Below are 27,238 nucleotides of genomic sequence, written 5' to 3'. Positions count from 1 at the left end.
TTATGTTCAGGTCTGAGTTTGGTGGATCTCAATTAAATGCTGTAAGTATAATTATCCTCAAGGAAATTACAGCAAAGGGGCTTCAATTTAGATGCCACAACAGGCAGTGTGGGTTATCTGCTACTGCTGGCTATTTATTAACCTTTACTAAGTGTCTAAAACAGGAAGGAAACGCAGAGGGAACAGACAGTCCAGAGTATGCCACCTGTGACAAAACAAAACACACCAAACTAATAGGTGCCACCACAAACCATATCAACACAAAAAGTGAGTGCGCTCCCAGCATGCTGACCACACCACCAGGTCTCCACCTGCCAAAGTACAAAGAAAGATAAAAGAGGATTAAAACCCTAAAAATATAAAATCAGTGCCACTATGAACAAGATAGTATGTCGTAAGACAACTAAAACACCTGTCACTAAAATGACAGCGATGCCTTGAGGTAACGGTAATTATTTGCACTGCAAAATAATTTAAAAAAAAAAACATTACTAAACCTCTGCATCAGCTGACAATTTATCTCTTTTCCAGCAACCTACAATATTAAGCTTATGGCAGACCCACTATATCAGTGACTGAACACAACACCTCGAGGAGCTTGCACTTCTACAATGCCCAAATAATAGCCCGGGGTGAACAAATCAGTCGAATCCACACGGAGAGAGCAAGCATGGTGTGAGTGCGGCTGCAACATATCCGGTGGTGTTGTGCTTCGCGACAGTGTCGCTGATCATACGGCACTCTTTAGCTCGGGGCTCCATGGAAACACGCTGCCGGCCGGAGTTTTGTTTACACGCTTGGGTAAGTTTGCTATCTTCGCTGTTAAAGTGTCTAAGTGTTGTATGTCTGGTGGTGTAGTTTAATTATCCCAAATACTCGCCACCAGCAAAGTGAACACGTCAACGGGAAACGTTGACGGAGCACTTTTCCTCACGTTAGCTGAACTAGCTAACCACTAACTAACTTAACTAGCTCACACGTGACAATGCAGCGAAGACATGCAGTCGTTCACACGTGGCTGACTGTTTGTTTACCTGTCCGTCTGTCCTTCACAGCTGCTGATTCACATCGTTTCTTTCAGGGGGCCAACAGCTACGGGCAGCTGGGACTGGGACATGCGGAGGACCAGGTTGCTCCCCGGCTGTCTGACAGCGCTGCCCTACGGGACCGGGCGGTCCGGGCGGTCCGGGGCGGCGGCGGACACTCCGCGGTCATCACCGGTGGGTCACCCGTTTGTTCCAACTCTGAACTCTGAAACACGAGCCCCGGTCCACCTGGCGAAACGTGTTCAGCGACATGTTGAGCACGTCTGTCAGAGGCCATGTGGCGCCTCCTCCTGGCCAAATAGTTTCATTGTTGAGTACGTTGATAACATCATTTATATAAAGCCAAAATACATGAAGCAGCAAATCGCTAAAGAAAGGACTCTGCCTATGATAGTGTTCATCCTGATAAAAAAAAAAAAAAAAAAAAAAAAAAAAAAAAAAAATCTGTTAGAAAACAGTAGCTCACTCCATTTTCTGTTCAATTCATTGTGTTGTGTGGAGTCAGTGTGCAGGTTGTACTATTTGTATCTGTCTAAATAAATGCTTTGTGTGGTAAAAGCCAACTGTGGTGTGTTTTGCGTTGGACAGAGAGTGGGGAGGTGTTTGTCTGCGGACAGAATCACAGAGGCCAACTGGGACTTGGCCACAATGCGGACATCTCCACTCTTCAGCTGTGCCCCATTTTGAATCAGAGAGTCACAAACATAGCCTGTGGTTGGGATTTTACTCTCCTTCTCACTGGTGAGCACTGAGCACCCCTTTCACACCAAGAAGTGATATTCGTCGGGATGATGAATATGATAGGATGGCATTTTATCTACCCTTTAAGTCAGTGGTCTCCAACCAGAGGAAAACAGGTTGGTGACCCTAGCCATAAGTAATCATTTTGGATTTCAGAGCAGCCAATAATTAGACAGGACATAGATGAAATTATGTCAGAAAATACTTTATTTGAAAACAATATGACACTGACACAGTCGGATGGAGGGTAAAATGGCTGTATGCAAAAATGCAACTACATTTTGGCAGATGACAGTAAGAACACAACAGTGGCCACCTTTACGTCAAACAGGAGTAACTGTAATGACTACCTTTTGACTGAAAAATAATATTTTAAGCCAAATATTCAGTTTTTAATTACAACTAGGATACGTCAGTACCTATGATTTTTCTGACAGTGCTAATAAATCTGTCCTGGAGTGTTGTTATACTGACACTCCTAAAAACGCAACAACAACAAAAAGGACTTTAGTAGAACTGCTTGAGGTAATAAAATCAACATTTTATGAATATGTGAAGCAATATTGTCAGAACAGTGGTTTTTTTTTTTTTAACACGAACAACTCTACAATCACACAGCTCTGTTGTGTTGTTTGATGACATTAATGCTTGCATGTCATGAACAAAGGAGTCTTTCCCATCAGACTCAGATTCCAAGAGATCGGGGCAGGTGCATTGCTTATGCCCTGTTTGTCCTCATCTTTTCTAATTCTGAAGGCTTTCAGCAAAGCAGAGCACAGAAGTGTTAAAAATGGTAATTACAGAGGGCACCTGAACTACCTCCTACCCATCCATAAGTTGAATATGTCAGTGTGCTTTATTTACAGAGATACTTCTTTTCTTTTTATGCCACACTGACAGATCATGGTCAGCTACTGGCATGTGGCTCCAATGCGTTTGGACAACTGGGTGTTGGACAGACAGTCACACACTCTGCAGATCTACTGGTTGTTGAGGTGAGGACATAATTGGAGTGGAGTTTTTCTCCAAGTCACAATCTTGACAGTTTTTCTCATATTTATTTGAATCAATCTTAAGTAAACTAAATTTGTACAAACCCTACTTCGATAAGCGAGTTGTCATTGTGCTGTTTGTTTTCAGACTCTGAAGGAGCCAATTGTGAGTGTAGCTGCAGGACTGAGACACTCACTTGCTGTTACTGGTAAGGTAACATCATAAACCGTCCTTTACAATGTTTTTTTTTTTAAATTATTATTATTATTTGGCTTCAAGCCATTCATTCAAATTTTTTTTCGGTTTGGCTTTCAGACTCAGGCTGTGTATATCAGTGGGGAACTGGTCTTTTCACTCATGCTAGGAGAGCGCTCAGTCCAAACCCTGTCCCATCACACCTCAACTCTAAAGTGCCTTGTCTGGTACCAGGTAAGGTAAACTGTACTGAGCAGGAATATTCACAGAAAACAAAGTCTGTTGGGTTATTTTGTTTTATACCACTGGTAATTCATAGATGTGATGGAGGTTTGTGTCCATGTTGCAGGTCTGGAACAGAGGACATCACGCCTGGTAACAGCAGGCTCAGCACACTGTGTGTGCCTCACAGGTATGACGGTAGGAAACTTCTCCCAAACGATCCAGGGTGCTGACTAAAATAGACCTGACTGAAGCTCCAAAAAATCTTATAGAAGGTTGTTTTTTTTAATGTTTTTGAAGCATATGAAGTCACTGTACTGCACTGGGAGAGAGGGGGAGACAAACATAAGAGAGGCTGTAATCTAAAAGTAAAAGCAGATATGTAAGGCATTTTGCGCTGCTCGTCCACAGGGATCCGTTTCACTCGCATGCCACTGTAGTAAAGAACTTGCACTTCATGCCCATATGTCAAGTCTGTCCACCCGTCTGTCCTGTAATTAGTTGACCAGTGCCGCTCAATTACTGTTGTGCTTTTCTGCTGCTGGATGAAGAGTAATGTTGCTCCTGTCGAATGTGCAGGAGACGGTGATTTGTTTCTGTGGGGTAGCAACAAGCACAGCCAGCTGACCACCATAGAGGCCTTCCTGTCTTCTCCCACTCTTCTGAAGAGATCATTGTTGAATGGAAAGAAAGTTGTGAATGTTTGGAGCGGCTGGACGCACATTGTTGTTCAAACAGGTACATAAACACAATAGCACATATCACGCTGTGATGCTCACAAGCTTGAACAGGATTAACAGGACAGTTTCAGTTTCTGAACAAGGTCATGATTTATGTCAGAGAGTGGCAGAGTGTTCACATGGGGCAGAGGAGATTATGGACAGCTGGGCCGACGAGCATCGACCAGTCAGGACCCAGAGCAGCAGTCAGTCGGCCCCGGAGCAGAAGGTGACAACCAGGAGGTTTGCCTACCTGCAGAGGTTAAAGTCCTCCACGGAGCAACACAGGTAAGACATCTTAATGTTTGGCACTTGTGCAGATGGAATAACCAGAGGCATGTTACAGTCAATAACAATTTAGTGTTTCATACTTTTAGTGTTGTTAGTATTGATATTCTATGCATTCTTACTATTGTGGATGTCAATCTTTTGTTGAGTTTGAAAATGTCTGTAGCAGTCCAGCAGGAGGCAGCAGACAGCCACAGATAAAAAAAAAAAAAAAAAAGCCAGCTGAAGATGGTTTAGTATGAAGTGCCCCTGAAGAGAAGCTTCTGAACATCACTACTATATCTTGCGTGGAAACCACGTACCATTATCAGCCAGCAGGCAGAGGACCACTTACATTTAGTGAAGGCAGAGGTTTCTTCTCCCATAAAGGCAATTATGTGTGAGCATCACGGGACTGCACCAGTTAACCGGCAGTATAAAGTCACTAAAGGGCAAGTGCTGGATCATTCTTCCCGTGTGCACAGATCATCACAGCAGCACTGGCGTATGTCAAAGTGCAGTTACCTTGTGCGTGTCAAGTACAAAAAGGCCAGATGAATTATCTGGGTGGACTATGAATCTCTCTGCCCTGCAACCACCACCACATCACCATGTTACTCCTTCAACACATACAGCCATGGAGAAAATATTTGGTAAACTGTCACATTTTTATGAGGCATTCCCAACATTACTGGAAGAACAAATTACAACCTGTCAGTGGTTCAGGAATCACTGGATCTGTTACTATTCATGGCTTGCTAGAGGTGAATGCTTTATCAATAACATTGCTGCTTTAAAGCAGATCAATCTGTATTAACAAGGATAGTATGTGCAAGAACACTGTAGCAAAAGGCAAGTCCAGTATTTAGCATTTAAAGGGTCCCCGCAATTCGTGTCACGGTTATGCAGAGGAAGGAAGGGAAAAAAAGCCATTAAATTGTAAAAGGTTTTGGTCAGCAAAGGCAAAGCTGTGCAGCCATCCTGAAATAGTTGCATTAACTTCTCCTGCAAGCTCAGCAGTAGGTTTTAACTTTTATGAATGAGTTGGCTTCTCTGCAGTTTCGGCTTTGCATTTTTTTTAGTGAGGAACTGTATTCTGCAGTGCTCCATGTATTAAAAGATGACATGATTGCTAACATTGTGCATAAAATGTGAGTGACTTTATCTCAACACATGTAATTTTATTTCATTTATAGAGGAGGTTTTGTTACAGAGTATCTCGGTATGTCAGGACTTGGCTCAAAAGCCGTGACAAAAAAGTGAGGAGACGTAAGTGGAAGGTAAAACAAAAACTAGTTTATTTAAGGTAAAACAAAGTTAACCCAAAAACCAAAAGAAAATGCATGAGGTGTGTCAGTCAGTAAAGTCAGTAGTGAAAGGTATGTATGGATGGGTGAGTAGAATGATGTGAAGCCGTGTTGTGTGGCACGACAAAACATGCGCGGGAAAGAGGAGTTCCACTTGGACTGACGAAGGATGCAGATTTTGTAATGTAGAACCACCAGGTCCGGGTGTCTCAATCAGATGGATTGCCAGCTCCAACCACCAAGAACATAGAGCTAGAGCTGACCAGAAGATGAAACAGGCAGGCTATCACACCATGTTGGCTCAACAATTCTTACACTTTTCAAATCTTTTTCTCCACAGATTTCTTGTGGATCTGAACATAACCTTGCCATTGTAGGTGAGGACATTCTCTCAAAAAAATGTTCTTGTCTTTTTGTTACACAATACACATCTGCACTAGAAAGAGATGTCAGGGAAGACATTTGTATGAAACACTAAGCAGAAAGTGTGAACTTCCTCTAAGTGCTTGCGGCTGAAACAAGAGATGTCCTTTTTGGCCCGACATGACTGTGGCTCCGACTCGATATGCGAATAGGGAATGCACATCGTTGAGGCTAAACTATCTCAAACCATCCTTTTTTTCGATACCAAAGAATTAGTAAGGGGACTGTCTAATACATTCCAGTTAAACATTAGTGTGAAAAATTAATCCGGGTAATGCTGCAGAGGATTTCTGAGGTCAGCTCATTGCTCTGTGGCCTTTGCATTATGATGTAATTACAGCATGGATAGATGGGTATCATTGACAGAAGCAATTACCCGAACAGGCCTGTAAAGGAGCTGAATTAACCACACACACATTTATGGGCATGTTTTTCCAGTCATATGCTTAAGAGAGCAATCCCCCTTTATCCACATAAGAGCTGAACATTGACACCGCAGTCCCACACCTCCCTGAAAGAGTACTAAGCAAAGACAGACATATCTAAGTGTTCGTCATTCTTCATCAGAATTACAAAAGAGATTAAACATGCTTTTATTCTTTTGCCAAAAGGCTCCCACTTTTACACAGTCACCAACCAGCTATATAAAACATTTTGGAAGTAAAATCTTTCACATTAAAGTTTGAACACTGACCCAGTTTTTTACATCAGCATTAATATAGATATCGCAGATGAACACTGAAATACAAGCCCAGGGTTCCATTAGAGAAAAAAAATGTAACATTGCTGGTGTTTCTACAAGCAGCCATGCCATCCACGTTCAACGCTCTGACCAATCGTCAGGATATAGACCACGGATATGTCATTATAATTAGGACGTTATAATGACCGTCCATCATAGTAACAGTTCTCACAAAGCAGTGCTTTGTACTTTAAAAAGTTCAGTTATGGGATGAGAAAGCAGAACCAGCGAAGGGAGAGCTCATGTGAACCTCCAGCATCTCGCTCCCCCGCCATCCTCTCCTCTTTTCTTCCTCCTGTCTCGAGCGTGGTGGCAGGAGAAATGAAATAGCAAAACAGGATTGGAAGCAGAGACCCGAGTGCTGCTATTTCTGGTGTTGAAGTAGGTCAGGCGGAAAGGAACGGAGAGCATTGCATGCTGCTTATGATATCTGTTGCCTGCTCAGCCCTTGCCCGTTTGCACCTGAGGAATTGCTCCTCATGTCTGAAATTCATCAGCGGTGGTCAGAGGTGGGAGATAGGCCAAAGACTCTGTGGGCACAGCTCATCCAATCTGAGGAAAGATTTTGGGTTAATGTGAACATTTTCAACTTAACGGCAAGCACCTCAGAAGAGATCATGTTTTAACTTGTACCTGTAGAATGATGCAAGTCACGCTAACAACAGCCAGCCCCCGCACATTGTGTCACTGTGGTACTGTTAGTGAGGTGTCAAATTTTAGACTGCCGAATGTACAAACAAATGGCAGGATTTGTTTAGAAGGAAATCGCTTTCTGTTTGAGTTTCTTGATTTTTTAGCCTTTTGTTGTGCAGAATATTGTGCAGGCACTTTGTTGTCATGGAAACACTGATGTGCTGTACTCCAGTCAGCGAATCCATGAATTAAGGACAGCACCAAAATAAGGCTCCCCCCCCCCCCGATAAACAAAACGTTTCAACACATCAAGTTCACTGATAAAAGGATGTTCACCGAACGAACACGCTTAATCAAAGATGGGGAAAAACGCAGTCCGGTTATAAATACATGCAGTATCTTAAAGACAATGCTACATGTGTGTTTGTAATCTATAATCTGGCCGTATCTGGCAGAATGTCACATTGACATAAGCTGCTGGCATGATATCTTGGTCTGTTAACTGGTGAAAGCATATGTGTCTATTGGAGAATCCGAGTCTTTGATGCCGCTGATTTTCAGAGACGAGCTGAAAACACAGAAAGACAAAGAAACCCCTCGATGAAATGAATGAAGAGATGGCATGACAGGCACACAACTGCAGGACAGGGAAAGCTTGAAGATGTGTTACCCTTGAGAAAGCAAGCTCGCTTCTGTTGCCATGGCAATGGAGCTTATTAGGTAACTGTTGCCATGGCACGTGTCTCCTCGGTGATGCAGACCTGACCACACCCACCAACAAGCTCACCAGCTGTGAGGAGCAGGGCGGCTTTATTACTGGCCAAGTGTCAGCGTTGGGAACGGAGTGTGTGTGATTGCGTGCACTTTTTTTTTTTTTTTCTGCATCCAGCCTTATTTCTCCAGGTTTCTAATTTTAGCCTTCTTTGTACAGTGCTGCAGCCCCGTGTCTCTCCTGTCAGCTTCACTGACCCATAACCCCTCTCCTTTTCAGGGGGCTGTCTCCTCTCATGGGGCTGGAATGAACATGGAATGTGTGGAGACGGTTCACAGGCCAACGTCTTTAATCCACACCTCGTTTCTGGCCTAGGACCTCTTCTCATTGGCTGCGGAGCCGGGCACTCCATGGCAGTCTGCGCTGCGACGACTGGCTCAAGACAAAACTCTGCACTCCCTCCACTTGTTTAACGCTGAAGCGGGAACATTTATTCTGCATGACACTCAGAGACTCTTAAAAAAAAAAAAACCAGAAGGATTTGGGGAAACAACGCACTTCTGTGTTCGTGGTTGGTTGGTGCTGCGTAAAGCCCACATACAATCTATTTAAGTGCCCTTGACTGTACAGTAGCGTTCACCATTTAAAAAGGTGCTACTTGAACAGGTCAGACTTTAAACTGCAGTTGTCATAAATACTCTCGTGTGGTTGGACACAGGCTAAGTTATGTTTAATGTGGCAGAGGCCATCATTTCTCCGGCAAGTCTGTCATTTTGATGGACATGACAGGGGCGATGGCTTTGCAGGTCATGGCTGTGCTTATGGCTTCTGGTCCACCTGCCATGTTTGTCTTCCTGAATGAAGCCGTTATGGATCATGTGAGGGATGGGCTAGACTGGTGCCGTAGCTCCATCTTCCCACGTCAGTGGTTGTACTGCTGCGATCTTGAGTGTCAGAAGGCACTCAATCTCTGCTTGTCATACTAAAAATCTCTCAGTCATCTTATGATTTATCACTTAGACATTCAGGACAGTATTTTTTTTTCCCTTTTCCATCTGTCCATAACTTATTTATATTATTGTCTGTCTGTGTCATATTCTTTGATGTTCTGTCTCATTTATGCCAGATTCATAGTCCATTAATATAGATGAAGCTTGTCCGCTGCATTTGACCCTGCCTACATATTTATAAGCAGTGGACATCCGCAGTGCAGCATAGCACCGGGGTACCAACTGCAGCTCTTAGTTTGAGCGCTCTATTGGTCAAAGGCAATGACAGGACTGAGAAAGCCTCCTGGCTGCATTATATTTACTTTTTGATTTAAAAGTTTTTATTATATAATTGTGGTTTATGCACATTAAATGTGTACAAAATTTGCGTCACTGAAGCTATGCATTTATGAAAGTTAAACTAAAGAGCTTTTAACTGGGTTAGTTTGAAAAAAAAATAAAAAAAATCAACACTCGTTGAAAAATGATGATTTCGGTCTTTTTTTTTCTTTTTTTTTTATTATTTATCACTATTTATTGTACAAGTCTGAACTGTATTGGTCAAAAAAGACACAAAAAAAAATCCCTAAACAACAAACCAATCAAAACGATCACTGAACACCTTATTGAGATAACCACAAAATGCACGGTGTTCAAAACACACACTCTGAAATCTCACTAAATGGCACACATTAGTTGCCTCTTAGTTGCATTTTAGATTTTCGTTTCACGATAACAGCAGCTGTTTTTGTTTCTTTAACTTCCGTGTTGAAAAATTACCAGCACACTGTCCCCCCCATTTGTCCTCAGCTCTATAGGCAGATTCAGGTCGGCACGCAGATCTCAGCAAGTAGTTGGCAGTGTGTTTGCAGTTGTTTGGTAAAAAGTTGGTCCCTTCTCACTAACTTTTCCACGCAAACAATGGATCTGTACTTTGTGACCAATGGTATTTTTTTTTTTTTTTTTTTTTTTTTTTAATTAGGTATGCTCATTGCTTGCCTTTAGAAGCTAATCCATTTGGGGGTCCTCATCGTGTCCGTGTGCTTTTCAGTACTGATGCTTGTTTTCAGTGGCTGGTGACCGATGGCTAATTTAAAATAAAATGGACATCTCATGTTGGTTAGGCTATGCTCCTGAATGGTAAGCAGAATTTGCATAACAGAGGCACTTGTCCAGTATGATGAGTACAATGGTTTGGCATTAGTTAGTATTGCATACTAATATACCAATTTTCATGAGTAGAAAAACGAGAATAACCAAATTCTACATGATTGTCAATTAAAGTACTACTAATACTAAAGGAAAATTAGCAATCTCTGAGCTGTGATATGAGTTAATGTATCTTAAATATGAGCTGTCTTTGTTAATCAAAGTACAGCCGCATATGAAGATATTACAACATTCATTTAATGGTAAGTATTTTTCCTTTCTGAATACCCCCTTTGCTTTACCATCTGAATTATTTGCCGATTCCCAGCAGCACAGCTCGCCATTTTAATGCCTTATGAATAAAAGGTAAAGAGTGGTGTTTTTTTAAGGCATGATCTTTTTTTCCTTTTTTTTTGTGTGGATGTTATCTCTGATGCCCGAAAACATATCAAAGGAATATGAAAAGTTCACTGGTGAAAAACAGTGCAAAAAGTCTACAAAGATGTGACCATGACAGTGCAAAGTTAATGTTTGTAAAGTTTGTTTCCAACTGGCTGACATGACAAGTGACAGGTTTTTGCAGAAGGGGTTTGTGATTAAAGTCGGAGCAACATTTTTTTTTCTTTCAACAGAAGCAGCACACAGATATTTGGATGATCACTCAAAAACATTGATACACACAACTTCAGCACACAAAAAAGCGTATTTACAGCACTGGCACACACCAAAAATAGGCACACAAATTACAACACAGTAACCAGTCACAGATACTGAGCTACATAAGGCTTGACAACAAAAAATCCTCAGTGCTACATCTATGCTGAGTTTGTGATGTACAGGTTGTCACTGTCACACCCATTTAAAAATATTAAGTAATACACACAACAATGCTACAGCACTATCAGGTGGGTGATGGGCCATTATGGGTCGTACACATAGTGGTTGGGACACCATGGTTCATAACACAAACTGACTCTGTTGGTTGTCTGCTCCGGTGCTGTCGTTGGGTCTCTATAAACATATAAAAAAACAATAACACAAATAAATTATTACACAAATTATGTATACTGGTGGAAATGATGGCGATGATGGATACCCCTGCGGCACGGGGAGGGGTGGAAATGACACTAGCTTGGAGAGTAAAGAAAATGTGCTCCGTTAGTTCCTCATGGTAAAACGACGAGTTTACCATGTATTTCCCATGCTTAGACAAGGCGTCAGACACCGATGTAGTGTCTGTGTGCAGAGGTTGGACTCTGAGTTGGTTAATAAACATGCCCGATCATGCTGCGTTTTACAGGTTGATGTACAGTACTTCACTTATTGTCATGCGTTTGTGTACTTTGCGTCATGCTCTCACAGTCACCTCAGGGTTTTTTGAATGCTCTCTTTGACCCGGGCACAGGTAGACAGAGGGTCAAACAGCAGTTGAAAACACTAGCGGTAAACTAGTGCGAAAGGAAAGATGTATGTATGCATGTGCTGTTGAAAAAAAACGGAGTCTAAACGCTCATTGTGTATAAAATTTATTTCATGCAAGGACGTATATTTACATATTTTATTTGAATACTTTTCTGTTGCATAAATGTAAAATACATGCATTTACCTTTCCCCAAGTAGACCCACATCCCACACTATGCCGTATTGTTCTTTTTTCCCCACTTGAATTGCATGGGCATGTAATTCACCTGCATCTCTTCACATCAAATCTTCACAAGTTGCTTTTTTTTTTTGTTGAAATATATAACGTCCATTAAGTACCACAAGAGACATGACTCGAAATGTAAAACTGCTCATTCAGAATAAAAACAAAACGTAGATGAATTGCTATAATTACGAGACTATATCTTCTTCTAGAAATTAACATGTCTGATTGGTCAACATAAGATTTGTTAAAGTGCCCTGAAAAGCTTGTGCATAATTATTGGGACAGTATCAATGCATGTAATATTAACAGTATTGATGTTTTAAATCAATAGACATACATACTGCAAGAGTCATTGTGACATCTCTGGTTGGTCGTAACTCGATGTATTTTGGCTCTGTAGAGTTGCCTGGTTCCCTTTTATAATATTTTGTGCTTTTTTTATACAAAAAAGATGGGGACTATTAAGTCAGTATTTTTTCCTTTCTTTTCTCTTTTTTTGCTTGGTGCTGTGTCTCCCTGTAATAATTAGATCCTAGTGTGTGCTCAGTGGTGCAACAACAATAACCAAGAGGGCATTTCTACCGTGATTAAGGGTATGAGGGTGGTGCTCAAAGTGTAAGGTGCACCTTATTGAATAAAGCTTTTGTTACACTGTTATGAGCATGGTATAAAGTGTAAATGATGCTACAGTGGGAGCACTTACATAATATCATGTCAATTTATTACTCACTTTTACTTTGCCTCACCAGGTATGAAGGCACCGTTGTTTAATAATTCATGAGTCCTGCCTTAATTTCGCAGCACAGCAAAAATAGAAGTTGCTGCAGTCTACCGACACTGTTTAAAAGCTCATAACTACCAGTAAATATATTTGTATAAAAACTATTTATGCTCATAACAGCATTAGTTGGCTTTATAACAGATTGTTCAAGTTAATTCACACTATTTTAGTTGGAGGCCCCAGTCAAATAATTACAAGAAAATAAATATATGAATTAGGGGAAAGGCAAAGAATGGCAGCTACATAAAAATCTCTGCTATGACTGAGTCTCTTGTAAAGCTCTCTCAAAATGCATAAAAAATGACAAAGCTTTAGAAGCTTTTGAAAGAATTTTTTTTTTTTTTTTCTTACAGGTACTGTGATAGTTAGCTTCTTGTTGAACATAATTTCTCATGCAGTTCATGCAAATGAAAAGACAGTTTTAGTTTTGTTGACATTAGATGTTTTCATCACTGGTATCATAGGAATTGTCATCTACATGTTGCATTGGACATCATGAACATCATGTTCAAATTTTTTTTTTTTTGAATGGCCACTCAGGTTAACATTGAGTCTTGTCTGGATTGCACTCTCAGAATGATAACGTCTCTACTTTGCAACATAGAAAGCACTTAAGAGGAGTTCCCTTAACAGCTTTTGGATTTGTTTGAAAGCCATGTATTGACAATGTCCAGCATATTATTAGCAGGGGTTACATCTTATGAAAATTGATTTCACAAAATTGTAAAAAGCAAATGAGAAAAACGTTATTGGCAGAAGAGTATGAGAGATCAAAAGCAACAGAGCAACAGGCAATGATGTAAAGACAAGGAGAAGAGTGGGATTAGCCTGTGGTAGAAGTAGAACAGTGCTTTGTCTGCAACTGAGGTGACCCATGCAGAGTGGCATGTGCCAATGTTGTCTAGTCTAGGATATGATGACACACCCAAGGAGAACACTTGGGAAGCTTGAGTATAAGCACAGTTGAGATACAATTTTCCAGAAAAATAAAGAAACAAAAATGAAAAACAAAAAAGAAGGAGGAGCGAAGACAAGTGTAAAAGCAAAATCTGACAGGAAAGATAAGAAAGAAAAGTGTGGACTGGCCTTCCAATGGCATTTTGTCTGCTACTCAACCATGCTACATAATGGATGGGATGGGAGAATGTGAGTGCTGCATTAGACAGGGTGGGCTGCAGGGCAGGGCGGACACTGAGGACACTCCAGAGGCATCCCCGCTCATGCCAGACATGCTGTTAAGGCTCCAAGGCTTTTCATAACCTTCAGTTGAAAAACAGAGAACGTTCTGAGTACACTGCAGCACTGAATCCATGACAAAATGTTTTGGTGTTCCTCACTGGTAATACTACACCTGTTGCTTTCTTGTTTTTGTCTCCAAAGAAACAGGTCAACACAGACTTGAGACAGATTATTATTCTCCATGCATTGAGTGCATCAGGAGTACAACAACATGCACCAGGTGGTACTGGAATGGTTTGGAGTATAACACCATAAAAGACTCAGAAAGGTAGGCACCTCAGGCAGGGAATGTATTCTCAGCTACAGGTAGAATTTCATACTGTATGCCGTTTACTGCACACAGCTGGAGATTACATGAGTTTCTTAGAGGAATGTTTTGAGCATTACTATTAAATACATTTTTAAAAAAAGGTTGAACCCCAATATTAAAGTGTATAAATCAGTATATTAGAATGTGGCTTATAAATTGTAATGTCTGACATTAGCCTTCCTCCATTTGTGTTGTGCTCCTTCACCATACTGATAGCACCCATCAGCAAGACACTTCATGCACTGTTATGGTCAAGGGCAATGTTCTCGTAAGTCAGGATCCCGCATGGTATTTATCATTAAAACACATATACATACAAGGTACACGAAGCACACAAACACTTTCTTAGGCATGTAAGACAACGCATTCTAGATCATATAAATCTCGAAAATAGCTTTCTTACTGGTAAATAAATATTGGTATTACATTATGCATGGTATCAAAAAATATATTATGTAAATGTGGACAATTATTGATATTGATTGACATTTGTGGTGATTGTGCTTGGCCTTAACATGTTTGTGTGAGTTGGAATATATATTTACAATTCCCAGCAGGATGACTGAGGTGAAGCAGCTGCTGTGAGAGTGTGTGAGGGTTGTAATAGGAGGTTTCTTTGTTGTTGTTGTGTGTGTGTGTGTGTGTGTGTGCGTGTGTGCGTGCGTGCGCCTGTGAAAAACTGAGGTGTAACACTCAGCAAAGAGGCAAAAAGGAGCATGTCCTGTCTACGGTCTACAGGGTGTCAGTGTCTCAGGGGGGCCTGTGATTGGCTGTTACTGTACGTACCCCTCCTCACTCTGCCCCCTGTGTGGTTGGGGCGTTCAGCAGTGGTGACCAGGAAGCAGGGCCGCTCTCTTTCACTGGGGCTGAAGATTTCCTCGGGAGATATGGCCTGGTCTATATGAGGGCAGTCTTCGTTGGCCAGAGCTGCGTTAGCTGCCTCACCGTTCAGCTTGGAATCTTAAAAGGAAAACAGTAAAGAAAACAAAACAAAAACAAAGTAAATCCGGTTTCATATACAAGCTTTTTTTTTAATTTTTATTTGAGTATGTCATTTTTTAATATATCCTGCGATACACCTTAATGCACATAAGGATTAACTTACAATAACGCTGGTGGTGTAACTGCTGTCTAATGTTGACCTTGCACTCCTTTGTGGAAGTTTTGTTTAATGTGTTTATGAGCACAAACTGCATCAAAGGCCACCAGATGGGAATCAAGTGACTTCAGCATCTACTTACATTGTTTCTAACATTACAAATACATACTCTCAGTTAGTGTGAAGGGAGAGGAAGAGTGAATCACTGCACAAAGATGTTCAAAATCAATAGCAAGATTACTCACGGTCTCCTATTCGGAGTCAAATATGCTTTTTATTATATATTTTATTGATTGTTTTCAGTGGGAAACTTATTTGTTTAATCTCGTGCCTGAATCATCAGCTGATTGAAGTCTGGGAAGAGACAAACTGGGAAACAGCTGAGTAGTGACATGGCAGCTTCAGGAGGACAGAGTAGCAATGAGACAACATTATGTCAGAGAAAATGTCACGTGGGTTTCTTACCTTGAAACTTTATCTCGAAAACGTCGTCATGGGGTATAGGGCTCGGCTGCTGGGAGCTCATGCTTGACTTACAGAAGTTAGGAGAACCTGGTTGCGGTGCCCGAGGGATATGCCTGTTTTTTTTCTTTGGTAGTTTCTGTTTTGCCATGGCCAGAGAGTAATACATTCCAAAGTTGTTGACAATCACAGGGACGGGCATGGCGATGGTCAGCACACCAGCCAGGGCACACAGGGCTCCAACCAGCATACCGGAGGTCGTCTGAGGGTACATGTCTCCATAGCCGAGGGTCGTCATGGTCACCACGGCCCACCAAAATCCGATCGGGATGTTCTTGAAGTGCGTGTGCTCACTGGCTCGTGGGTCGTTAGGGTTAGCTCCAATCCGTTCGGCGTAGTAGATCATAGTTGCGAAAATGAGGACACCAAGAGCGAGGAAGATGATGAGGAGCAGGAACTCATTGGTGCTGGCTCTCAACGTGTGGCCCAGCACCCTCAGCCCCACAAAGTGACGGGTCAGCTTGAAGATACGCAGGATCCGCACGAAGCGGACCACTCTCAGGAAACCCAGCACGTCCTTCGCTGCCTTGGAGGAGAGCCCGCTGAGGCCCACCTCCAGGTAGAAGGGCAGGATGGCCACAAAGTCGATGATGTTCAGGGCGTTCCGAATGAAGTCACATTTGTTTGGGCAGAAAATTATTCGCATTAGAAATTCAAAAGTGAACCACACCACACAAACGCCTTCAATATAGGTGAGGTAGGCCGCAGTCTCAGTCTCCTGGTAGGTGCTCTCCACTGTGACATTGTTCACCAGCTCCACCTCTGTGCGGTTGATGATGGGGTTGAAGGCCTCATGGGTCTCCAGACAGAAAGTGGTGATGGACACCAGAATAAAGAACAGCGAGGCCAGAGCCACCCACTGAGCAGGAAATATGTAGGGTGCAGAGAAGGAAACAGGAAGGAGAGAGAAGGGGGAGAGGAGAATGAGCACAGTCATACATGCAGTGTAATTAAGCTTGACGGCCTAGCTGCCATTCTTGGCAAGACACGATGCAATTCAATCTATTATCTCAGACAATGACATCTAGTCTGACAGTGACCGTGGCACTGACACCCCAGCCCCGTCTCTCTGCGCTCTCTATGTGTCTTGACTTGAAATGTCAGTGTAAAGGGGACAATCAATGCGAGCTTGCCGTTCTTCCTTCTATTCCCCCTGCTGTATCTGAAGGTCGGGGCATTTTCAAGGATATGCTACATGCAGAATTACAAAGAGCCAGCAGCAGCAGCAGACGGGACATTAGTGTCAACCCCTTTGACTAAATTTAGCCGGGGCTCTTCCCTTCAGCACCACCATCGGCCTTCCCGACACAAGGTCACACTGTCCAGATGATCAGCTCTTGGAAATGGCAGTGAGGTGAGAGGCTCTACGATCTGAGGACAGACTTCATGAGAAACCTATATTTCCCTTAATGGCAAACGAGTACTTTAGCCTTTTGTTATGTATTGATCAGAGGATCACATTTCATCATCACATTTACATCACATCTTAGGTTTTGCATGCATTAAGATGTCTTCAAGTGAGGCTCTTTAGTACTTCTCCATCTAATCCACGGGGTTGTTAAGTGGCAGGGAGGAATAAATGAATGGCATCAGGGAAGATGCAAGTATGAAATGGGCAAGTCAGGGCATGAAGTCCTTTGTGTATTCCACTGAGCAAAGAAAAACACTGCATCCTTGTCAAATCCATTCACAGCATAACAGTGAGGCAGGCATGCACCACCAGATGGAAAACAGGGCCTCATCATATCATCTCATCACTGGCAATTCATTGCATTGTGCTGAGGAAATCACTGCAGCTTATGAATGTCTGCTTCTCGTCCATGTTCATGTGATAGGACCATGGGGGAAACTGTTGATCCCAGAACACTGATTTCTTTGTTCAGAGAGACAACATCACCACTCGCAACGTGGATTTTATAAATCAAGCATCAAATTTAAGAGCACAGGTTGAGAATCATGGAAGTTTACACTCCGTAACTTAGCATGTGACTAGTTTTGTGTTTAAATTCAGTATAAAATGTTCATCATTTCAACATTCAATTCGACATTTGAAAGCAATCAAATGCAAAATTACTTTTAAAAAAAATATACATTTTGTCATGCTAATAATGTTCACCTTTTGTTGATGTACAAGTGGTTTTATGGAAATTTTTGAAGCAATAACAAGTGGTGGATTGCATAATATTGTTTTGTCCACCCCCTCTACAGTATGTACTGTGCAAAATAACAAGTACTCCTTAGACTGTAATACAATCTAGTTCAACCGCACTGCAAACAATGACTTCAACAGATAACGCAGATTCACCAGCGCCTGCTGGTTTTCTCAGTGCTCTGTGATTGGAACAAAATCGATCAGGAAGGTTTGACGGACATAATGACATAATGAAAATGATCCTAATTTACATTCTTAAAGCTCACGAGAGCAAGAAACATCAAAATCCACATCAAAATTGCTATCATACGAAATCCAGCGTGATAAAGCCTCATTCTTGTGAGCTACTTTCTTGCAGACCGCTGATGCCTCCTGACACACTGGCTCACTCAGCCACCGAAAATCCCACCCTTCAAACTGGTAAACAAACGCTGCATCTCATCAGACCGCCTCTTAAATTATGTGTCTTTGTGACAGTTAGGAACAGAGTGGCCAAGAGGGAGGGGGACGGGCGAAGATTGTTTGCTCCTTATTGGCTAATTCTCACTGTTGCTGGCAAACCACAGGCCTACAGTGATATGCAGTGACAAGGGTTTTCCACTGGTGTGTCCTGTGTGAATAGAGTCTGTAATTAACTCTAAAGCTCTCGTCTAATTAATCTTCTTGCCAGTCTTGGTGGAGCGCTGTCAATCCTCGTCCTGCTTTTGTCACGTTCGTTGTTAAATATAGGACAAATCAGAGTTTTCTGCTTGTGGAAGTGTGTGTGTGTGTGTGTGTGTGTGTGTGTGTGTGTGTGTGCGTGCGTGCGCTGCTTTTATGTATGCTTGCTGTAAGAGTGAGAACATATCAATACAGTTTACTCTTGCTGGATGGGGCCTGATAACTAATTACACCAATCAGGCTTCTACAGCTGTTAAAGCAGCGGACAGCGCAGCAGTCTTTGTTGGGGCCAGTGGTCAGAAATCCCCCAAAAACGTGTAAAGTCATTTTAAGAGCCAGATTATCCCAGATGGAAAGGTGCCCATGACAAAACTCTGAAAATGTCACCTCGAACAACAATCTCCTTTTTGTCTGGAGGTCTGCCACAAAAATTCTGGTGGTGCCAAAGATCTTGTGTCCCAGTAGCTGACCTATTTAACCAAAGATCCAGTCGGCCCATGGATCATTGTTTCCTGGATATCAATCCAAAGACCTTCGAGAGTCAGAATAACTCCCTTTATCTTCTCTTGTGAGAGAGAGGAGGGTGGGAGTAATGGTCTTTATGTAAATTATTTTCACACATGAGGTTGGTTCATTTTTTTTCCCCCTCCTCCTTCCTTGTGCACTCACATCGACCTGCTGTGGGTCCCCTGGGACTGCAATTTCAAGGTCATCAAAAGCCTTTCTACTCCCAGACCCATCAATCCTTGTTTCCCCATCGTGGACCCGAGGCAGACAAATTCACAAGTGTGTTCCTGTTCATGCAGCTTTGACTGTTTCAAACCATGAGAACATTTCAGAACATTCACCTGTGATCATTCATTATGGGGTCCTAAGTAGGAAGAACAATGACATAGCTTAACACAAGCAAATAAAATGTTACTCACCCTTGCATATTTAGAGGAGTAGGGGTCCTCAAACAGAGCCCAAACATGCTTCTGCCACCGGCTCCACAGGCTTCCACTCCTGGTATCATGACAGTCTCCCTGTGCCAGCCTCCTTGTCATTTCATCCACATCATCCTCAGCATGCTCCTGTTCTGGCTCCGGATCCTCGTTCCCCATGTCTAACAGGCCCCCCCCACCGAAACTATCAAGGGCCTCCTCAGCCTCCCGGTGCTGGCGATAGGTCATCCAGCAGCATGGCTCCACGTCTGTCTCATCGATGCCCCAGAAGGCCAGTTCCTCCTCATAGAGCGGCCCGCAGACATCAGCCGGGCAGTGCAGTTTACCTGTCCTGTAGTAATTAAGGATATGTGCAAACACGCCAGGGTGGCGGTCGAAGAAAAATTCCTCGATCTTGGCATCATAGTCAAAGTGGTTGGGTGCATCAGGCTCGGCCAGCCAGGACAAGCGAGTGCCAGGTAGAGTGCGCAGGGTGCTGCGGTATGTCTGATGTCTGATCCCTCCCACGTTTATCACAATGCGATCCTTGTCGTCGCTCAGGCCCATTGCGTCCCTTAGGCATTTCTCCAATAAGTTCCCTTCATCGCAAAGGCAAGTCTAGGCGCACCGTGCAACAATGCACAGAAGTGATCACACTGACGGAAACAATTACATAAGGGAGGCAGCGCACAAAGCAACCTGTCGTTTCTCACCAACTATGAAAGAAACCAGGAGTGTTACACGCGCATCAGGCTACATTCCCTCTAAACCCCTGTATTTTCTACGAGCACCTGCCATGCAACTGGAGGATCATTAACGTTCACAGCTGCCAGACTCGCTGGAAGGTACAGAATCGAAATCCAAAAATGATCGCAGCCAATGGCATCACATTAAGAATGGACGTCACATCGTCGGTAAATCCAAGATGTCGAGATAAAAGCACAGACGCTGGCAATTTTTGCCCCCGCCAGCAGCATAAATCCAGCTCACTGGACTCACCAGGTTGCGGCAATTGATCGGATCAGTCTTGAAGAAGGTTTGCGACTTTGATAGCAAGGTGACTGCAGTGGTGCTCAGCGGACAGCGCCTGTCCGGCAGCTCCTTGTGGAGACTCGGAGCTTCTCAGTCCTTCTGTTGCTGCCTACAGACTCACCTCCTTCACACTCCCGCTCCCTCTCTGCGCTCACACCGCCACGAAACAGCAGGTCTTTGTCTCAGCAGAGAGATGCTGCCCTGCTCACAGACTTCTCCCTGTAACTCACACACTGCTGAAAATGACACATCAGTCTGCTTTATGGGAGGTTAGTCCTTTTTTTTTCTCTCTCTCTCCGCTGCTGCATATTAAATAAGGAAAAGCAAGAGATGAGAGGGCGACAAACCTCCTCAAAAACGCCCAAACTGCCTGTTATTCACACCGAGCCCAGCTCTTCCTCTCGGATCAGATGGAGCATGCCCAGTGGTGGACCCCGCATTTCTTAAAACACGCTGTCAAGTCACCCAATTAAGGCTGTTGAAATTGTCAGAGCTGGCCAATTTTTCTTCTACCCCTCATTTCGCTCGGAGGGTTACGGTCAGTGAGCGACGGTAACAGTCGGTAGGTGTGTGTGTGTGTGTGTGTGTGTGTGTGGGAGGGAGGAGGGAGAAGGGGGGGGGGGGTCTCATCATCATCTTCGTGCACAGCTGGATGGAGAAGGTGCGACCCTGGAGCCATGAACGCGCAGATCCGCCCATAGACATTAAAAACAGTGATTATATACCCTCTCACTGCTCCGTGATTTCCGGACGTAAGAGTTCAGACGGTATCTCCATGTTGACAATCAACAGGTGACACTCCGCTGACAGCGGAGATATTTTTCATACGAGAATAAAGAATTTTAATATTTGCGCAACTATTTGTACTGCACTTGACCGGTGTGATAATTAACCAATGAGGCCTCTATGTGTTTGATATGCCAGCAGAAGGCGCCATTGGTCACTCCAACGAAGTTTAGTGGGCTTCATTTTGTGGGTCAATTATCGCAAAAACTTTAAACTAACGGGAAAGTTTATGGCGTCTCGTAGATCTGGAATGTGCCGTGTATTAAAGATTTCGTTTTATTTTTAAGGATGTTTTTTTGTTGTTGGTAAATATTGTCGTTCTATCTTTCTATCTTTCTTTCCCGTTCACCCAAAACATTTGAAATCAGATTTCAGTTTTAATCTTGCTGAGGTGAAGCGGAGCTCCCTGTTCGCTGTTGAGATGAAGTCCTTGTTGTTCCCTCAGCCCTCTCCATGTCCGCTTCAGTAGGTGGGCAGTTCTCCGTCTCGGTTTTCACTCTTGATTATAAAGGAGGAGTTTTCTGTATAGTCCTCTGGCAGAGACTGTGTGATCCCGGGAAGCAGACTGGTCTCACAAACTGTTGGATCTGGGCTAAAGGACGAGCTGATAAGAAGAAGCAACATGGCTGTTGCGGGCTGCACGAAATGCATTAAATATATGCTATTCTTCTTTAATTTTATTTTCTGGGTGAGTTGAACTTATTCTACTCTCAAAGCGATTCTGAATTTGTGTCTGATGTTTCAGTAACGTAGGCTACTACTTAGAAAGTCTCTCTTCTTTTTTTGTACGTTTAAGCTGCAGCACTTTTACACATCAGTGTGAGCTTAAAATTGTTAAATGATTAACCCTGGAGGCCATGCGCCATGCTCTGCTGTATTAATTATGTTGCTCTGTGTGGGGCTGCTCTGTCACCATCCATCCACACAGGCACAGCACACAAAACCTTGGTCAGGCAGGAGCTGAAAATGCTTTTCCCCCCACATGAACAGTTATTTTCAGCATTCGCGAGCACCAGTGCGAGGTGGCTGAAAGAGGAGCTCTTCAGGCTGGGTGGGCAGTCTTCTCACTGGGACTGTATTTCTTTTTAATCTTCTGCATGCCCTACAGCTCTACTTCAGATCCATCATTTGAATTAACTCGTGCTCATGTTAGTTATGAACTCCAGACAGAAAAGGTCTGATTTCAGCTGTTTTGGATGGAAAACTGAAAAAAATATTCATCAGTACTGGGGGATATCTTTCTGTTTGCCACATGAAACAGAATGAGCAGAGTTTTGGGGGGATGGGAGAGCTGTTTCCCTCACTCAGTTTATTGAGACCCTTGATTTTCAATAAATCAACATTGCATCAGACTCCAAAGACTCTGTAATTTTTAAAATACTACCGAGTGGTGAGAAAGGACCAGGGCATCCAGGCCGGCGAATAATTCCACCACATCAGATTGTAGCATTTGCTGCCTCTGCACCTTGAAAATGTTCAGGACTTCATCACTTCTGCTGGTGTGTTTCATTCACAAATGAATCTACTATACAGTCACGCTACAAACCCAACTCTCTTCAGGTCTGTCCTCTTTCTGAAAAGTTAATTAGGTGGACATGCCATCTTAGTTCAGAGGCCTTTTTACACTTCAGTCCATCACATCCTGTAAATGTGCCACCCACTGCATGTGTTCACTTGTGGCCTTTCAGAATTGATCACTTGTTTGTGACTTTCCATTTGGTTTGTCAGAACAGTTGTCTTTTTTTTAGGAGAGCACAGTCACTGTATCCTGGAGAAGCCGCACTTGATTGAATGTTTCCTCTTTTGTTTTAGCTGCTGTGCTTGTCATTGTAAAAACTCTGAGTCCTCTCTTCCTCATTTGGCTATTTTTCACGTCGAGGATTCAGTTTCCTGTTTCTTTAAGAACAATAGAGCGCAGCCAGGGCAAAAAAATGTGCCGATATCTTGATATAAACATTGGCATCAGCATGTGAACAATAAACTGCACTTCATCGGGTCCTTATGTTCCAAAACCTTTTATATGATAACACTTATCAGGACATTAACGCTTCAACAGACACAGAATACAGGAGAGATCAGGGAGGTAAAGTTGAACAACAAAGTTGTTGAGTTAGCTTTAGACAATGGTGTTAGAGCTTTTCGTCTGTGCCGGAGGTCACGGAGGTGTCAGGATGTCCTTTCCTTTCTTTAAGGACAGCGGACATTTCATTACCTCACAGTGAAGCTGGAAACACAGAGACAGAGAGAGTAGCGGAAAGGTTTGGACACTGATTTTGATCTTATGAGAGTCTGGCTTTGTGTCGTCTCAGATGTCAGGGTCCTCTCTGTTGCCGTCATATATATATATATATATATATATATATATATATATATATAAAACGTTGATGGCCCTTTTAAAGAAATCTTTAAAATTAATAACTACAGCCTTGTTTTAATATTTATGCTAACATTTCTCTTAGATTTCACAGGCTCTGATCCCCCCGAAGGTTTGATCAAAGTAAGGAAACATGGGAGAGAATAATTAAAACCTTCTTGTGTTTGGGACAGCTGGCCGGTGGTGTGATCTTAGGAGTGGCCCTGTGGCTTCGCCATGACAGTCAAACCAGCAACCTCCTCATACTCCAGTTTGAAGGGCACCAGGCACCGGGCACCTTCTATATCAGTGAGTATACACCATCAACAGGAGACCCTGAGTCTCTGCAGTGTTTGAACTAACAGCAATTCTTTCCCCACACAGAACAAATGTAAACCTGCATTTTTGAGTTGATCATTAAAACATTTGCATAAGTAGCTTCTTTGTGGTCCAGAAACATCTTCATCATTTTTTTGAAGTGGTATAGGGAGAATAGTTTCATGACAGCGTCACTATATTCCAAAGTTGGGAAAGCCGTTAATATTTCATGCTTCAATGCTGAATGCCTCTGTGTGTCGTGGCCTCTTTTTTGGCATGCACAGCATCTTACAATATACCACAACCCAACAAAGAACCACTCCCTCGTCTCTGTGGGCGTTTCAGCAAAGATTTATGGTCTTCACAGAATAAGTGTTTATTTAAAGGCTTGAAATTTGTTCATTTAGCCACCTCCTTTAAGTTGCTCAGTCATCATCTTGTGTCCTACCTATTTCCTGTAGAAACTGTGGATGCTCTCTTCCTGCTGTTTCTGACCTCGTTTCGCGTTCTACACATGATGAAAAGTTAACAGAGCGATGACAGATTAATTCACAGAAATACCTGTTCCACCCACTCAGCTGTGAGTGATGTCCAGAAATAGTAGGCACGCTGCAACCTCTAAGAAAAGACCAGGAAACAGGACCTGCGTAAATCCACAGCATCACTTACGAGTGGCCCAGCCAGCGTTTACATACTCCTCAGGGTTGTCCGCTGATGACCATACTGCAGATGATGATCTCTAAATCAGATAAACGTACACGTTTGTGACGAAAAGTCCCAGCTTTGAGGTTCTTTAATTAGAGAGGCCAGATGCTTCAGACATATGTTGAGACATATGTGTGCTCTGAGAAAAGGAGCTCGGTGCACAAATAAAGCCGTCATGTGCCCTCTGTCGCTCGCACGTATTAACGTTATTATCGTATTTTATCCCCAGGAATTTTCAGGAGTTTTGCTCCGATGCTGCGCAGCATGGCCTCAGTGTATCTTTGCAAAAGTTTCAACCAGATTACAGAATTGCGAATATGTATCTCAGGCTTTACCCACGACATGAACTAAAGTCGAAGTGATCATCGTGTCCTCGCCACTGCCCTCAGCCATCCACAGACTGGCCCTAAAACCTACAATACATGATATGATTTAAACATGTCAAAGCTCCATCATTTTGGTTTGTTGTGGTGGTGAACTCTAGTGAGCCCATTAATTTACATTTGGGCTCCTGCTGCTCTCCCATACTTACTCCTCAGTAAGTACACGGCAAACCTGCGCTTTTTATAGAGGAAAGGCTCACTCGTGATTTTAAAGGCAGGGCAGCCAGAGAGGCCCACCCAAGCAAGATCAAGGGAATGTTTCTTTTTTTTTTTCCCCTTCCTTGAACATACGCCCTTGCATAATTCAAATAACCTTGTACATCTGCACATTATCCCTCAAATTAGAGTTTGGAGTGGATGTTTTTAGCCTGCTGGCACACCAAAGTGGTATTTATGTAAGACTGAAAATACACATGCTTCTACCTCTTCACCAGTGCCTGAAATTATTACTGGTGGCAGTTGTCACTGGACCGGTCTAGTTTGTGCTGCAGCTCCTCATACTGTAGGACATACATTATGTGTGACAGATTTTGTGGTACAACATGTTTCAGTTGTTTCTCACCGTATGTATAATGCAGAGCTTTGGTCTGAAGAGCTATTTTACATTGGTTTATAACTGAAAGAAGTAAACAAAGAGTGCGAGTATAGATGAGAAGATCACTACCGCTCTCATGTCTTTGCGGTAAATATGAAGTCACAGACAGGAGATTGTTATCTTGGCTTAGCAATAAGACTGAAAACAAAGGATAAACAGCTGCCTGGATTTGTCTAATGTTAACAAAATTTGCTACCCACCACCCTTAAAGCTCACTAATTAACACATGGTTGGGAGCTCTAAAACTACTGAAAGCAGTGTCTTTCTGCCAACAGGTTGCTGGCTCCAGCTTCATATTTAATGACCATAAATAATCAGCATGACCATAGAGCCAGCACACAGTCGGCTACTCTCAGTGGCAGGAATTACATTTACTGAAGTACTGATTAATGTACATTCAACTCCACTACTTTTATTCGACATATGTTGTTGATAGTTCCTTTTTAGATTTTGTTTTTACTGCTATTTTTAATAGTTAAACAATCTAGATCACATCAGATGTTAATTATTGAACTTTAGAGTTGCTGGTTGGTGAATTTTGTGGCCTGTTGCTAAGTTAAAATAAGCTAACTTTCCGCCTGATCCAGTGTCTAATTCTCAGCAAAAAAAAAAAAAGATTAAGTGGATCACCCAAAATGTTAAACAGTTATTTCTGAATAATCAATTATTTTGAGAATATTAAGATGGGTCGTGAACATACTGTAAAACGTAACAATTCACTGCCCCTTTTGTTTCAACGTCTTTCTGTCACTAAGCTGACAGCAGGTATGGAGCTTTTTAATGATTTATCCTCCTCACATCATTTATTCGTTGACATACATTGGCTTCATCTCAGTTTATTGGTGTCGAGCTCCGACAGCACCGACATGGTTTCACAGCTCCTGCCTTGTTTCTTTTTAAATACTGGATGAGAAGCAAAGGGAGAAGTGCAGGTGGGGGCTTTTAGCTGGTCCTCACCTCCTTTTTCTCCCCTCTCTGGAGATTACACCGAGAGACAAGAAATAAATGAACTTCCCCTGGGGTATAAAATCGCCTGTCTCCCTTAAAGTCTCAATAGCCTTCAAACCTCAAAAGGGGTTGTCATAGTAATGGAAGGCAGTGGAAATAATGCTTGCTTTGCCGCATTGCCGGGTTACTGGCCCTGGTAGCCGTTTCTCAGTACAACAAAAACATCAAGTCCTGAAAGAGAAGGGGGGGGGCGGGTGTTGAGACAGAGAGAGTGGCAATGTAAGGATGGGGAATGGTTGTGTGTGATGAATGTGGTACAGTGCGAGGTGTTGGAGGCCTGCAGACGCAACACAGCCAGAGTCTCTTACTGCCCGTCCCTTTTTGACCGCTCTGTCGGGCAGCATTAAGAGGCTCTGTGTTTTTGTGTGTGTGTGTGTGTGTGTGTGTGTGTGTGTGTGTGTGTGTGTGTGTGTGTGTGTATGTGTGTGTGTGTGTGTGTGTGTGTGTGTGTGTGTGTGTGTGTGTGTGTGTGTGTGTGTGTATGTGTGTGTGTGTGTGTGTGTGTGTGTGTGTGTGTGTGTGTGTGTGTGTAAAAGAATAGAAAACCCTGAAAGAGACTGTTCCAGACCTTCTCAGTAAAAGCAGT

The 27,238-nt window shown here is 42.8% G+C and overlaps 3 protein-coding genes across 7 annotated transcripts in view; 2 read left to right on the top strand and 1 right to left on the bottom strand.

Annotated features, from left to right (window-relative positions):
* The first annotated feature begins 756 nt into the window (after positions 1 to 756).
* On the top strand, positions 757 to 9,836 carry sergef (secretion regulating guanine nucleotide exchange factor). 2 transcript variants are annotated; one of them, XM_069163666.1, is made up of 11 exons: positions 757 to 801; positions 1,082 to 1,220; positions 1,635 to 1,787; positions 2,688 to 2,782; positions 2,928 to 2,988; positions 3,096 to 3,209; positions 3,325 to 3,387; positions 3,777 to 3,935; positions 4,038 to 4,204; positions 5,831 to 5,867; positions 8,280 to 9,836. In XM_069163666.1, exons 1-11 carry the CDS (start codon positions 760 to 762, stop codon positions 8,471 to 8,473), a joined length of 1,224 nt encoding a protein of 407 aa, XP_069019767.1. In that variant the 5' UTR covers positions 757 to 759; the 3' UTR covers positions 8,474 to 9,836. The 2 variants fall into 2 exon arrangements, with proteins under 2 accessions (XP_069019767.1, XP_069019766.1); XM_069163665.1 differs by lacking the exon at positions 757 to 801 and having other exon boundaries at positions 984 to 1,220.
* On the bottom strand, positions 5,460 to 21,056 carry kcnc1b (potassium voltage-gated channel, Shaw-related subfamily, member 1b). Of its 4 annotated transcripts, none has more exons than XM_069163663.1 (4): positions 19,476 to 21,055; positions 15,681 to 16,596; positions 14,903 to 15,076; positions 5,460 to 7,207 (listed from the first exon to the last, which is right to left on the bottom strand). In XM_069163663.1, the coding sequence occupies exons 1-4, from the start codon at positions 20,037 to 20,039 to the stop codon at positions 7,149 to 7,151; spliced, it is 1,713 nt and encodes a 570-aa protein (XP_069019764.1). In that variant the 5' UTR covers positions 20,040 to 21,055; the 3' UTR covers positions 5,460 to 7,148. The 4 variants fall into 4 exon arrangements, with proteins under 4 accessions (XP_069019764.1, XP_069019762.1, XP_069019761.1 ...); XM_069163661.1 differs by lacking the exon at positions 5,460 to 7,207 and adding an exon at positions 10,795 to 11,149; XM_069163660.1 differs by lacking the exon at positions 5,460 to 7,207 and adding an exon at positions 11,649 to 13,827.
* A 541-nt stretch (positions 21,057 to 21,597) lies between these two features.
* The window catches only part of LOC138206558 (CD81 antigen-like), a 9,945-nt gene continuing 4,304 nt past the window's right edge, over positions 21,598 to 27,238 (top strand). Inside the window, exons 1-2 of the mRNA XM_069163355.1 lie at positions 21,598 to 21,978; positions 23,838 to 23,952. Coding sequence (XP_069019456.1) covers positions 21,913 to 21,978; positions 23,838 to 23,952 — 181 coding nt within the window. The 5' untranslated portion in view covers positions 21,598 to 21,912. The remainder of the gene's footprint in view (positions 21,979 to 23,837; positions 23,953 to 27,238) is intronic.

The sequence above is a fragment of the Embiotoca jacksoni genome, unplaced genomic scaffold (assembly GCF_022577435.1).
Source record: "Embiotoca jacksoni isolate LCO1_2020_lvr unplaced genomic scaffold, fEmbJac1.0.p SCAF_3, whole genome shotgun sequence".
NCBI lineage: Eukaryota > Metazoa > Chordata > Actinopteri > Embiotocidae > Embiotoca > Embiotoca jacksoni.
Note: the sequence above shows the minus strand (reverse complement) of the source record. Positions and strands in the feature narration are given on the sequence as shown.

Bases quoted from the DNA above. Each gene is read 5' to 3' on its own strand.
- sergef (XM_069163665.1), top strand. From the start codon at position 986: ATGCAGCGAAGACATGCAGTCGTTCACACGTGGCTGACTGTTTGTTTA. The intron at 1,221-1,634 runs GTGGGTCACCCG...TGCGTTGGACAG, and splicing joins ACACTCCGCGGTCATCACCG to AGAGTGGGGAGGTGTTTGTC. The intron at 1,788-2,687 runs GTGAGCACTGAG...CCACACTGACAG, and splicing joins TTTTACTCTCCTTCTCACTG to ATCATGGTCAGCTACTGGCA.
- kcnc1b (XM_069163660.1), bottom strand. From the start codon at position 20,039: ATGGGCCTGAGCGACGACAAGGATCGCATTGTGATAAACGTGGGAGGG. The intron at 16,597-19,475 runs GTGAGTAACATT...TTTCCTGCTCAG, and splicing joins ACTCCTCTAAATATGCAAGG to TGGGTGGCTCTGGCCTCGCT. The intron at 15,077-15,680 runs GTAAGAAACCCA...TTTCCTTTTAAG, and splicing joins TTTCGAGATAAAGTTTCAAG to ATTCCAAGCTGAACGGTGAG.